Source organism: Solenopsis invicta, chromosome 7 (assembly GCF_016802725.1).
Source record: "Solenopsis invicta isolate M01_SB chromosome 7, UNIL_Sinv_3.0, whole genome shotgun sequence".
Classification (NCBI taxonomy): Eukaryota; Metazoa; Arthropoda; class Insecta; order Hymenoptera; family Formicidae; genus Solenopsis; species Solenopsis invicta.
Window position 1 is genome coordinate 4,740,828 of NC_052670.1, and position 14,727 is coordinate 4,755,554.

At 35.0% G+C, this 14,727-nt stretch overlaps 1 protein-coding gene across 1 annotated transcript in view; it reads right to left on the bottom strand.

Moving 5' to 3' along the window:
* The window catches only part of LOC105202881 (rhophilin-2), a 33,681-nt gene extending 24,320 nt beyond the window's left edge, over window positions 1-9,361 (bottom strand). Inside the window, exon 1 of the mRNA XM_011171656.3 lies at window positions 8,738-9,361. Within this exon, the coding sequence (XP_011169958.1) occupies window positions 8,738-8,806 (69 nt within the window). The 5' untranslated portion in view covers window positions 8,807-9,361. The remainder of the gene's footprint in view (window positions 1-8,737) is intronic.
* Between the last annotated feature and the right edge of the window lie 5,366 nt (window positions 9,362-14,727).

Sequence of the window (14,727 nt, forward strand, 5' to 3'; positions counted from 1 at the left end):
TGGATATGACATACTGAAATACTCAAATAACATAATCACATTATATTAAATTAACATTTAGATATGTTAATTTAACATTTGAAACTATTTTACAAATTCAACACAAGAATTTTAACAAGAACCGGTATTTAACATAAATACAAAATGTTTCTTACTGTGCAACTTTCAAAATTAAGAAATACCTTCAAAAAAAAAAAAAAACTTCCGAATATGTCACACCCCGAATATGTCGTTCTAGGGTTTAACAATTTTCGTATCTTACAAAGATATGAAAGCTATCACTCCTTTCGTTAAACTGCCAATCGTAGAGATCGTAATTTTAATTTCGAAATGATGCATGAAAGGTGCAACATTTCTCAATTCTGGATGCATACCGGAAGCGTTATCTTCTGCTGACGAGAGAATACATCTTTTCGAGGTACTTAAGTATACGATAAAATCAGGGACCGTAGCAAGGTTAACGAGCGGCCGCGACGCGAAATTGTGTTTCACGTTTAGAGGCACGAAGGCACGCCGCATGTCGCCGGCGCGTGCGATTACGCACGGTGCGACGCGTGACTCACGCAGGACCCATCGTTCGTACGTTCGTACGGCGCCCGCCGAGGAAGAGGAAAACGCAAGGAAGCGACGTCTCCGCCGTCGTTCGGGAGCACCGGAAGGCCCGACAGCTGTGCCAGCGTGACTCACGCGAACACGCCGCTGCATACGTTATTAAGGCGAGTGTCGATCGAGTGTCGTCTCGTTTTCTATTGTGTGCACACCACGTTGCCTTGCAGCAGACGAAACCGACACCGCGAAGAATCAATGATGGGTTCGAAAGTTAATCAAGGGGGTATTATTGTGCAAAGCATGGGGTTGTGAATTTTTTAACACCTCACATATACTCAGAGAAAAGTTTTTTCGAAGCAAAAAATATTTGTTTAAATTTTTAAAAAATGTGCATTGCGCTATAATTAAAGAAAAATTTCTTTGATTTGTAGACATTTTTTGATTGAGCAATGCAAATCTTTTTTTTAATGAAAGAAATATATTTTTAAAATCAGAATAACTAAGTTATTTTTTCCATTTCTGTCGATATTTTCTTTGAATTAAAAACTTATAAATTTATATTAAACAAATAATTTATTTACTTTAAAAAAGGCTAATAATGTCATTTCTTGAAATTAAATTTTTTATTTTCCTTAAAGGTATTTTCATTTTCACTTGAATAAACCAAGTTAAAAAAACGATTTAATCAATCTAAACATAATTCTTCTGTAGTGTGCATGTCAATGAAAAATCGAGACTCAACATTTCTCGAAATTTAACAATCATTACCATCTGTTAATTATATATTTCATTAATTATAATATAATAATCTTACTTAAAATCAGCACGTCGTGAAAAACAAGAAGATAGATATCGCGCAAAACTCGTACCATGTGATGTATACGAATCTCACATCTCTGAATTTCAATTTTACTGGACTTCCGTTGTTTTTTTTAGAGCTACGATTTTTTCAATTAAATATACTTTTAAAACAAATAAGAAAAAATATAAGATGGAATAGGATTAGCACACAGCGAGTTAAAATAATTTAAGTTATGTGATTCAATTCTCTTCTTCAATCTTACTTTCCTTTCTATGTTCTTTGAACGAAGACTTTGAAAGAAGAAACGAGGAAAAGTAAAATTTCAAGAAAGGAAGTGCGGTTAGGGAAAGACGACATGCTTAGATTAGCGATCTCGCCCTCGGGAAAAGAGTCAGTCACTTGTTCAGGGGAAGCACGTGCCAACTCATTGGTTAGTAATTGCCGTCACGACGTGTCCCTTGATGACTCGGTGCCAGACGACATACGGCAGGCGCCAGATAACAAAGAACGTGCCCTAGCCAATGTACGTAATATCGACGTGCGCAAGGTTACGAATAAACTTTTCGATTTCTAATCTTTCACGTTTAATCTTGTGCTTGTGTTCGTTTTTAAACAATTTTCATTTTAAAGATCTCTCTTCTTTTCTTCCTCCTCTCTCTTTTTCTCATTATAAAGTGCGATTCTTTTTTAATTCTCGTGGCAAAATTTTTATCGAGTAAAAAACTAATTTGTCTAATTCTGAGACGACACGAGGATAAAAGATAAGAAAGAATCTATTGTCTACACAGAGTGACAAAAGTCTATATAATTTTATTGATATAGACTTGTGCAATTAATAAAAATAATTATCGCATTAAGAGATATCAGTTTTTATATTATCGAAATTGGCTTTGGCGAAATGTAAGACTTCACGCGGATATTTGTCATTTGTATTTAAAATGTATAAATGTTTTTTATTATAATAATTTTTCTCTGCTGAAGGAAATTTTTTGCTACGCCGCATGCGGAGATGTCGGAAATTTTTCAATATTTAATCTTTTCGCGCTATAGATTGCAAGTGATATATGGATTGGATCATTATCTTTCTGATGAGATAAGAGCACGGGTGAATCATTCGGTTATAAATTTCTGGTTACACAATATTACCGATAAGAAAGGGTTGCTTTCTTACGTTTGTTTCTATATCCGTGGCATGACGAGGCAACTCGTGTGTACCGCAGATTCACCAAGATTCACCGATGTAAATAGGCATTTCACCAATTCTATAGATCGTGGATGATTTCACGCATTTATGCAGAACCTATTCGCGTAACGCAACGTGATTCTACGTCGTTACGTTTTGTTTACGTTCTTTACATATGGAAAAATCGGTATGTTAACGTAACAATGTCCAATAAATATTTCTATTACCATCTGCGATGTAAGTAAACGATAAAATTTATAGATAATCAACAATCTTTTGCGTGACAAATGTTAAAGATAGTCCGCAGGTAAAAAATGTGATAAATTTTTATTGCAAATTCTAACTTTTAGAATATTCGTACAATATCACGTGCTATTAGGGCAGAGTTCAAAAATGCAATCGTAATTCTGATTAACATACTTGTATAATAATCAAATGTAATAGAAAGAAAAAATAAAAGCAGTGACGATAATAATTAACATCTAATAGTCAACGTACACTAAAAAAAAATTTCCAAATTTTAATAAATATTTATTCGAATAGTACTAATGAAATATTTACTCTATAAGAAAAAAATGATACTTAAATTAGTGGTTCTTGTACTAAATAAATATATATTTACATTTAGTAAATTTCATTACTATTTGAATAAATATTTATTAAAATTTAGAAATTGTTCCCTCAGTCAATCTATCCTATTATAGGTATAATAAATAGAAAAAAAAAACGATAAAATTGCAAAGCAAATTTAAAGACAAATCTGTAATAGTGCTCGTGAAATTGGAAACGATAATTCTTATTTAAATACTTATTTAAATGACACACTTACTGTAGTTAATGTTAAAATAACAATATTAAATTTATACTATTAAAGCTAAAATCCCAAGCATACATTTTAACTGTTTTATTAACTGCGTATATTTTTTGATAAAACAATCATAAATGAAAGAAATGCTTACAATTATAACGGTAGCTCGCAGAAAAACAATGATCTGCAAATTAAAAATTACGAAGATTGCGTGGAGTGAATCGAAATCGACAGAGGAGCGGAAAGAGAGAGAGAGAAAGAGAGAGAGAGAGAGAGAGAGAGAGAGAAAGAGGAAGAGAGAAAGAGAGACCGACAGATTGAAAAAGGAGGAAGAGAGAGAACAGGTGCGTTACGCGCCTCGCGATTTCCGGTACGGTAGACGAAGGTGCGGCGTGTACGCGGCGGAGAACGGAGCGTATCCGCTCGAGCGTATTCCGGTCGTGGTCGGTGCGACCTAACCGCGCGATCATTGCCCGAGTTTACTCCCGTTTTCTCGACACGGACGAGTGGCTGGCTCTGCGCGGGCGAGATCGCGCGTACTGCACACGAGGAGCGTGTGTACACAACACGCTCGCCGTCGCGCTCTCGGTCGGCGCGGCGCGACCCGCGACGTAAGGCGTCGCGCTTGTAAAGCGAGGCACGCAGCCGGCTGGCCGCCGACCTTGCGCGCGTTACTCCACTTTCGAAGGAGGCTAACCGCGCGGCGGACTGCAGAGGCGAGCGTTGCACCGCGACGGGACGCCGCCGCGCCGCGCCGCGACGCGACGCGGTGCGCCTTTAGCGATACGTGAGCGCGAGCGGCACGTTTAGCCCTCTCATGCGTGACACGACCCGCAGACACTTCTGTTTTCACAGTGGAATGCAGGCACATCGCGATGACTTTTGTTACTGTACCATACACCAGCGCGCGAGGAGTTAGTTGTTTATCTTGCAAAAGGCTGCATTGTTTTGTGAAAGATTATTTTTAAGTACGGGTGCGTTATCTCTCTCAATTTTTCAAACCAAGTATCTTTTTCCATACAAAACAATGTAGCAACAGAGATGACACGAGTGAGTTTATCTCTCTCAGAATTGTTAAATCTCGCAATGTTTGCAGGTGCTTCTTGTTTGTTTGGCAGATTAAAATGAATTTCTAAGTATATAGAAACTACCCAATATATTCGATCAGACAAAGCGTATGTTTTCAAATGCTAAAATATACAATCAGTTTGTATTTCTCGACTATCGAATACGTAAAAATGTTAATTGCTGCAACGATATATATTGCTACACGACTTGTCATGTATACTTTTTGAAAAACGTATGATCTCTTGTGGCAACAGAGATAACATATTGCATGTGATGCACGATAACAAACTCATCGATCTTGATAAAAATAAGCACTTGTTAAAAGTATTGATAGACACAAGCTGCTCGATAAATGCATAGATGACGGATCTGGAATTTTTTATCAGGAATGTCGCATATGCAACTGTTTTCACCTCACCGCGCAGTTTCACAATATATGTATTCTTTGCGACATAAAGTATATGACGTAAATTGAGATTGTTCTATGAAAATGAAAGATTATAATTCATAATGATGCGGTATTCACATAAATTTCCATGACAAACGAAACTATTATTTCTAAATTACTTCCAATTTACCTAAGTAAATATAATTTATTCTGCAATTCATGTTTCGCGGTTAATTTATATATTCTTGTCTGATTAGAATTTTAATAAGACAGTAAACCTCACATGGAGTCACATCTTCTACGTGCGTTGTATGACAATCAGCAATTTCTAGATGAATAATATTTAATTAAATTCTTAGATTTTACCTTGATAGCTTTGTTATATCATTATATTTATAAAGACGAATGCACCAGAGAAAAGTTGCAATTAAAAAAATATTTGAATAAAAAGAAATTTGTACTATACGATTAAAAAAGTTTGTTTTATTTGAAGAAATGTCTTGGTCATTTCTTTTGTTAGAATTAAAGAAATAGTTTTGGTTGTACAATGCAGGTCTTTTTTTAAATGAAAGCAATATATTAAAATTACTAGACTAAATTATTTCTTATACTTCTAGTAGAACACTTTTTGAATTAAAAAATTATTTATTTAAATTAAACAAATAATTTGAACAAATAATTTATTTACTTTAAAAAAGATAACGTCATTTCTTGAAATCAAATAAATTTTTATTTTCCTCAAAGAAGATACTTTTATTTTAACCTAAAAAAAATACAACTTTTTTCTTGAGGTGGTAAATTAACATTTGTAAAAATTATAGAATCTATAATTTTAATCGAGAAATAGCGACTCGATATTTGAGTTTTAAATTCACGTTGAGTTCAAAATATTTGTAAAATCACGAGGCGTTTTGTACAACTGCAAAGCTTATAATTTTACTCGAAAAAAAGACTTATAACCACAATATTAGTTTCAACTTTATATAAAGTTTAAAACTAGTTCGAGCTAGAGTTTGCATCGCAATCAATTGATGCTTAATCGAAAAATAATCGTCATTCACGCAAGTAGTATGATTTTATCGTTTATACATTCAGAAGCCGAGCGGAAAGGCACGCATTCTGAAGAACACGTAACAATAGGCACGTGCTCTTTTACGATGTACCTCGTTAAAGCAATTATGCCAATTGGATGAAGCCTAAGCAGGTAAGAGCCGCGTTCGCCGACGTAAATTCTCCCATCGTTATCGAGATAAAAAAATTTCAAAAAAAGTGACTCATTTATCAGTTTAATGATTGAGCAAGTATAATACATTTTAATGCAACACGCACGTGTTAAATATGAGCAACGCTCGCTATTCGGTCAATAATAAAAACCTTGAATCGACGTAACACGTATAACGTATCTGAAGATGAGATCTTTAAATGAACATCCGTCGGCAACATTTCTGATAAATAAATGCAGTTGCAATTAAAATTGTAATTTTACGTACGATATGAGGTAATTAGATGAAATGCGATGTTAATGAGCATGTATGACTAATGTAACACCTTGTATCTTCAGCTCCATGCAGGTTGCAGATATTTTGAATGTGTGGCAGGTGTCTTTATCTTTTATTTTTACGATGATAATGGCTGTAGTGCATCGTGCCTTTGTGGAATCTTCCTAGAAAACGCCGCAGGGATTCAACAAGCGACTGCACTCGATATCTCGCGACGCATATGGCTCAGGTACCTCGCGTGTAAAGTATACATAATAATATCTGACGGGTTATGACATGAAAAAAAGTTGAATATCGTTCATTCCCTCGCACTTACGGCAGGGCGAGTAAAAACATTTCTCAACGCGAGAATATCTTGTGGCTGAGATAATGTATCATCGTCGGACACGTAATGCAAGAGTGACGGTACTTAGGACATGTTTAGGAATTTATGTAAAATTGTATAAGTGCGATTTTTAAATTTTTAAATTTAAATAAATTTATTTAAATAAAATCTTATTTGAAAAAATTGATTAATAGACAATGATGAAATTTTTTTAAAGAATAAATTCTTTTCCGGAAAGATCTATATTGGAATATATAATTCTCCAAAAAGAAAATTGTAATTTCTTTCATTATCAATTAGTCTCTCTCAAATTTACTCAACATGATTTAGAGTGTGTCACAAAAATAAAAAATTGTTTATTATTTGACAGCAAAATTTAAAAAATTTTAATTTCCTTTCGGACAGAGATATACATTGGAACTAAAATTCTCCATGAAAAATATTATAATTTTTTATTGTTAGTCTAAAATTTATTCCACATAGTTTGGAATGTGTTACTAAAATAAAAAATTGATTATCAGATAACGGCAAAACTATAAAATAAATATTCTTTCAAAAAAAATTTATTTCAGACTGTAATCTTACAGACTATAATTTTAAAGACTATAAATCACGATTAAGAGCATTATGATTTATTTTATTGCCAGTCAGTTTCTTTCAAATTTACTCAGGTGGTTTGGAATGTGTTATTAAAGTAAAACAATTGATTAATGGATATTATGGATAACAGCGAGACTTTAAAAGAAATTTTCTTCCGAAAAGCAATATAATCTCGACTATATAATTCTCGATGAAAATCCTTCTTTTATTGCTAGTGAGTCTCTTTCAAATTTACTTCACATAGTTTGCGATAAAACTAAACTAAAATAAAAAATTGATTATTAAACAACAACAAAAAAAACTCTATAATAAATGCTCTTCCAAAAAAATTTTAAAGACTATAATTCTAGATTAAGAGCATTATGATTTATTTTACTGCCAGTGAGTTTCTCTCGAATTTACTCCACATGGTTTGACATGTGTTATTAAAATAAAAAAATAAAAATGATTAATGGATAACGGCAAGACTTTAAAATAAATTCCGGAAAGAGATATAATCTGGACTAGATAATTCTCGATGAAAACTATTGTGACTTTTTTTATTGTTAGTCAGTCTCTTTCAAATTTACTCCACATAGTTTGGAATGTGTTATTAAAATAAAAAAATTGATTAATAAACAACGGCGAGACTTTAAAATAAATTCTCTTCCGGAAAGGGATGTAGTCTCGACTACATAATTCTCAATGAAAACCCTTGCAACTTGTTTTATTGCCAGCCAACCTCTCTCAAGTTTACTTTATAGTTTAAAATGCGGTGTTATCGCAGGTTCTACGCTTAATGTAATTTCCATTCGGCTGCTTGTCGCGACGAAATTTTAACATATGTATGCGACACACGTGTGCCTAACATGTCATATATTTCCTTTGCATGGCGATATCACACTTGCGCCTGAAGGATATTCATTATGTACAAGCGTGGCGTTGCAAATCAATTTTTTTTCACTCTTTAATTTTTGCATTGTTAATTTCACCCTGTCCTCGTGGCCTGTCCGATATTCATTCGTTTCACATTGACGTAGGAATACAATTATCACATTTCGTTCACATTTTAGCTCAAGCTGCTCTCTCCTACTCTCGTCTCGCGGCAAGAATCGCGTTCGCTTTCGTCAAGCGATCGGATGCATGTCGCTAAACATGATATGTAGGAATGCGACGCAAGTAGAACTTGGTTCGGTAGCATTTTATTAGCGGTAAACACGACCGTGAATGCATCGACAGATAGGAGCGAAAGTGAAAGTTTCCACGGGCCTCTGATAGAGCGATCGTCCGGCGCGGCGGATCGATGGAAACGCATCGAGATCGATCGACGCGCGTCGCATCCGGGATCCCGAGGGATTCCTGCGACGCGGAATGCAACGGGCGTCGTAACTCGCGCCGTAAAAGCGCTGTACTATAATATTGTACAACTCGACGATCATCCTCGATGTCCTTCGAGCGCGCTCGCGCGATAAGTTTGCTAATTCGAAGTCGCGGGACCGTGAAGAATTCGATAGGAACCCAGTGATATCAACTTACCCGAACGAATCGCGGCCGATCGAAGCCGCCATCGTCGACGACGTCCCCTGCCACGATCGGAACGTTCATTGTGGACGTCCGCGTCGCATCATATGTCGCCGATCAAACGCCGATCACACCGGCCGTCGCACCGTGGGAGCACTGGATAATACGCCGCGCAGATCGTCGAGCATCGTTCATACGCAGCGCGAGTTCGGCGATGCTGGCCTGGCCGATTCACGAGGGATCGAGAGCGTCTCACGTAGATCGCGATTCGACGTCAAATTAAATCGCAATGTGAACTAACGTCGGTTCGTGTAGACTAGGCGCCGCCGACTCCGCTTCCGAAGCGACGTTGCTCCGTTGATCGCGACTCTCGATTTCGTCGTCGCCGCGGTCGAGACGCGGTATAAAACCGGAGTCGAGCGATCGAGATTGACCGACCGACGCGCAGCGTCGACAGCACACGGCCACTGATCACACGGCTGCTTCGGGCTCGCTCTCGACTCGCGGAGCACGGTGAACGGCCCGGACGGACAATCGATCGCTGATGCCGATCGTTCCGAATGAGTCGCGTATGCGGCGAGAGTGTTGTACGCGACTGTCGCGTACCACGCGAACGCTCGTGTCGGACTGTCGCTCGGAACGCTGCAACGCGCGCAAAGGACTACAAACACGCGCGCGCGCGCGCGTTAACGAACACACACAAACACACACACGCACTGGGCGATCACGCGGGCCCGTTGCAGCTCCCTAGGCCAGTATACCTTTGGTAACTTTGATGGGGAATTAGTTACGGTCCCCTCGATGGCACCTGTACCTTTCAAATGGTTTTAACCGAATTCCGACTAATTTAATCGGTGACTGGCTTGTACCAGGTAATATTTGTGTTATTTCGTTAGCATAAGTAGAATAATTGATATTTTGTTTAACATATGGAAAAAAAGATTAAAAGAGACAAGATCAGGGAAATTATATAATTAGAAACTTTGCTTTAGGGCCTTTAAACAATTCCACTAGTTGAATTAATCGTTGATGAAGTTAATCAGAATTTGATCAAAGTCATCATAAAGTAATTTCACTCGAATTTTGATTAATCAGTAACTTATCAACCATTATCTATATATTTTATTGATATAGATAAAATCATTAATGCCTTATTTCGAAATATAAGAAGAACAAGATTAGATTAAGGAAAGTATTTATTTTGAAATTTCTCTTTAGTCTCTGCTAGTTGAATTAATCGAGGATGATTACACCTAGAGAAAAGTTTCTTCGAATAAAATAATATTTGATAATAAATTAAAGAAATTTGTGCATTGCTATACGATTCAAGTTTCTTCGATTCAAAGAAATTTTTTGGTTTCTTTTATTAGAATTAAAGAAATAGCTTGGTTGCAACGCAAATCTTTTTTTAAATAAAAGAAATACATTTTTAAAATAAAAATAACTAAATTATTTTTTACATTTCTGTCAGTACTTTCTTCGAATTAAAAAATTATTTATTTAACTTAAACAAATAATTTGAACAAAAAGTTTGTTTAAAAAGAACGTCATTTCTTAAAATCAAATAAATTTTTATTTACGTCAAAAGTATTATCATTTCAATTTAAGAAAATAAAGTAGAAAAACAAAAACAATTTTATCAGTTTCAACACAACTTTTCTTTAGATGTAACTTAATTTAAGTTTGATCAAAATTATTCAGAAAATAATTTCGGCTAATTTAATACTCTGTAGATGACTTCAAGCAAATTCCGATTAATCGATGATTAACTTTCAAAACAACATAGAATAAAAAATCAAGTCATAGCACGTCTTAAAGACTGAGTCATCAAGAAATATCTAGTTAGTTTGTCACTATACCTGGAATAATTAATACTTTGCTTTATAACAAAAAGATTAAATCAAGAAAAAAATGTCTGTTTAAAAATTTTGCTTCATACGATTTCGCCGATTGAATTAATCATCGAAGTTGCCTTCGCAATTGTTAGATTTCTCATTAATTGCCATGAGACTCTTTTCTTCAGTGATATCATTCTCAGAATGATATCATTGAAGAGTCTTATGGCATTAATGAGAAATCTGATAGTTTCAACCAGTGCGTCTGTTCGAAAATAAACGAATCAGAAATCTTGTAGAAATTACTGGATTATATAATAAAGTCTATCAAAGGTTCTAATTACAAAATCTCGAATCTTGTTATAATAATTAAAAATTCTACTTAATTCCACTAAAACGTATTCAATCATATATGTCTTGCTGATATAAATATAATAAAATCAATAATAATTACGGCCGCGGTTTATATATAATACAATTAAAATTGAGAAAGATCAGTATATGATTATAGCAAGATCTTAGCTAAAATAATATTTCTTGCGTAATTTTATATAAATACAATTTCTAATTCCTTCGAATTGTGCGCTGTTACTTTCTGTTTCAAACACAGCTCTTTAAATTGAAAAGATAATTCAGAAAAGATAATATCACAGAATTAAATTTGCAATCAATTTAGTATTACTGTTACTAATTAGCATTTCTAAAATCTTTCCACCCCAAGAAATCTGTTGCAAAATATAAAATAATTTTTCTCAGTAATTCGTTCTTCTTCCTTCCTCCACGGATCTCAACGAATCTCTTTTGGTTTTTTCCACTCCCACCCATCTCCCTTTCTTCCGTTACCCTCTTTCAACTGAAAGAAATTTCGCGAATGCATTCGCAGCTCGTCGTAAACAGTATTGCGCATCTCTCGTCACGAAAGGTACTTAGCACCATCAATCATCTGCACTATTAGAATTCTCCCAGCGACCGTTATTGACAACGGAAGATTCACAACTGTTCGTTAACGTTACCTCGAGTTGGCGCCAACTCGCAGAGCAACGTGGATTGCGAGTCGCATGTCTTGGGTAAAGTTGTGGAATTCGGTCGGCTGCATTAGCGCGTAGATTTATAAGAAAGTGCACACGTAGCATATAAACTGCTGAACGCGTGTGAGTCATCATATACGACAGAATTCATCTCTAACCTGTAGCCGTACCCAGAAAAGTCTTCCTGAGTACCTGCATCCGCTTTCAAGGATCACTTTAGGTTGCCTTTTTATTATTTTTTTTTTTAACGAGCGAACAAGAGGAGTCACACCGTGACTAAAGTAAGTGAGTAATCTACGTGTGAGTAAACTCCGAACCACTTATACGACAGAAATCTAAGAAAATTATACAATTATACTAATGTACTGCAAATACATATAAACAAGATAAATATAATAATAATGCAAACAAAAAAAAATGTTTAGAATTAGCCGCACGTGAGAAATGATCTTTTCAAACGTAAAATCGTAAGAATTTAAGAGAAGATCTTGACATTTTCGTGTCTCGTGCAGCAGTCTTTCGCGATCTGTTGAAAATTATACACTCGTATCTTTCTGTGCTACGGAAAGGATTGACGTAAGCGATTTTTAAAGATTTCATAAAACTTTCTTAAATCTCTTATATAACGTTTGATATAAAGTCATTAACCTAGACAGCACATAATATTTACAAAAGATTTACAAAATATTTCTGATAATTATTTGAATTTTTTCATAATTATTTAGCAAAATATTTTATAAATAAGATATTACTACAAACATTTATTCATTTTTTTTACTTATCATAAATTATCTTGTATAAAATATTTAGTCTATATTTTAATAACATATTTAAATAAAGAATTTATAATTTTTCTCTTTATGTACACAAAATATTTATATGTGAAAAAATAATGTTATCTGCTTCACACCTGAACAGTATACGCTATCATCAGATGAACGTAATAGAGTTTTACCTTTTGTAATTAAAAAACGAAATAGAAAATATAAAAGATGCAGCATCATGAGATTTTTTATATACATTTTAATGAAATAATTCCTTGAAAGAAAAAACACCTAAAATTGAATTCAAACACGAAAATAAATAACATATATTTTTAAATTTTCGTTTTTTTTGTACAAAGGACATTCTTGGAAATTATATGTGACAAAATGTGTTAATATAATGTGGCACCTGAAATATTATTAGAAGACTCAAATACTATATTATAATATTACTGCAATATTTCTAAATATTTTACAATGCGCAAATTTTGCAATAATGCAATCTTGTAATGAAATACTTCTGCAACATTGCTACAGTTTTGCTGTGTTGTTTAGAAAAGAACGATTCTGCTAAAATATTGAAAAATTTAGCCGAATGCAGATCTAAAAATAATTTTAGATTGTCAAAATATAATTAAGCAGGATGTTTAAATCGATTGTCAGAATAAAAGACTTTTTGTAGCGTTGCTCATCATGCTTGAACCTCCATCATAATTATTTCGATGATTTAATTTTAACAAAATTAATTTTCAGATCTGTATTCAGCTACATTTTTAGATGCTTCAGCACAACACAAAATCGTTCTTTGCGCGTGAAAATAAGGTAAACAATTTCTCGCGTCTCGTTCCTCGAGAATTGTAGCGCTTAGAAATGTAGGCCCTTGGAAATACACCACGACACACATTGTGTCACGGTTACCCCGCGATGGCGTAATCCGTGAGGATGAGCACGAAAGGTCAGGGCGGCCTTTCGCCGCGCATGGAACGCGGAGATCGCCGCGTTGCCGCGGTCGCGTATCTGAAGCTGAAACGCGACTTGTTTCCACGTCGCATCAGAAAATACGCGTTTCCTCGAAACCGATTAAATTTGGTGAAAGGGCAAGGCACCTTCCGAGAATCGTGAAATACGCGTTACACTCCCGGGGCGGCCACGTGATCGGCGATTGCCGAACGGTCCCCGCGCGTGAGTTTGCGTAACGCCGTAAACGACTTTGCTGTGAAGAAACGACGCGAGACGGCCGGCATCAGGCTAATTCATGATTATTGTTCGGAAACGACCCGGAGATCATTACGCGTTGATAATGCTGACGTTCGCCTCGCCGTTCAAAGATCGGATCGGATTGCGACTCGAATCCATCTTGATTTATATGTGCGGCATGTAAGAAATTACATTATCTCCGATTGTATGCGGCAAAACAGAGCTCGCGTAATTATTACAGTTGCTACGGCTAGGTGGGCGCTACACGTAATGCGGAATCTTTATTATGCACCATCTGGATTATCATCGCACTATATAGCATTCGTATTGCCATTGCGTGACTTCGTATCGCAGACTGAAGTATTTTTAAGTCTTATTCTGCAAAGTAGCGAAAAATTGAGCATGTACTTCACTAATATAATATGATTAACTATATAGAAGATCTCGGCTTGAAATAAAAATCCAAGCTTGTTACCAGCATTTCGTTGGTATTAATTTTACTTTGTATTGTACGTACAGAAATTGTGATAATATAATGTCATTCTCAGCAAAGCATATAAAAAATATTGATATTTAATATTTAATATTATATTAATCTAGCGTAGCGCATTCATTTTAAATGGATTTCTATCAACATCTGGAGTAATAAATCTCTATCAATATATTCAACAGATTGAGATTCATTACTAGATTAAAATATAATTTGTCACTCACCGACACACGATGCGCAGCAGCGGAATTTTTAACGTCGTAATCTGTAAAACAGAAATAAATATTATTCACATTATAGTAGCGTCCGCAGTAAACAATATTGCAAAAACTGATTACGTTACAATATAACTGATTACGTTCTAATATATTTTAATTTATTTTACGTACATGCATGTATATTTTGAATTTCGAAATATTTCTCACGCTTGTATAATTTTTTATGAAATTGCAAACAAGACTCTTCTAAATTCTGAAATTTTGACGCAAAACTCCACTTTTAAAGTTAGTCTAAAGTGAACTATGCAAACGACTCTAATTTACCAAAAATAAAATATAATTTAATGAGAATGAAATGGACCGCGCACGTTCGCGTTTGGATGGAACCATCAAATGGAATCTCGATGATTTTTGCCGAGCTACCAATAGTTAACGATTTTTTTCTCAGTGCGTGTAATATATAAATAATACTA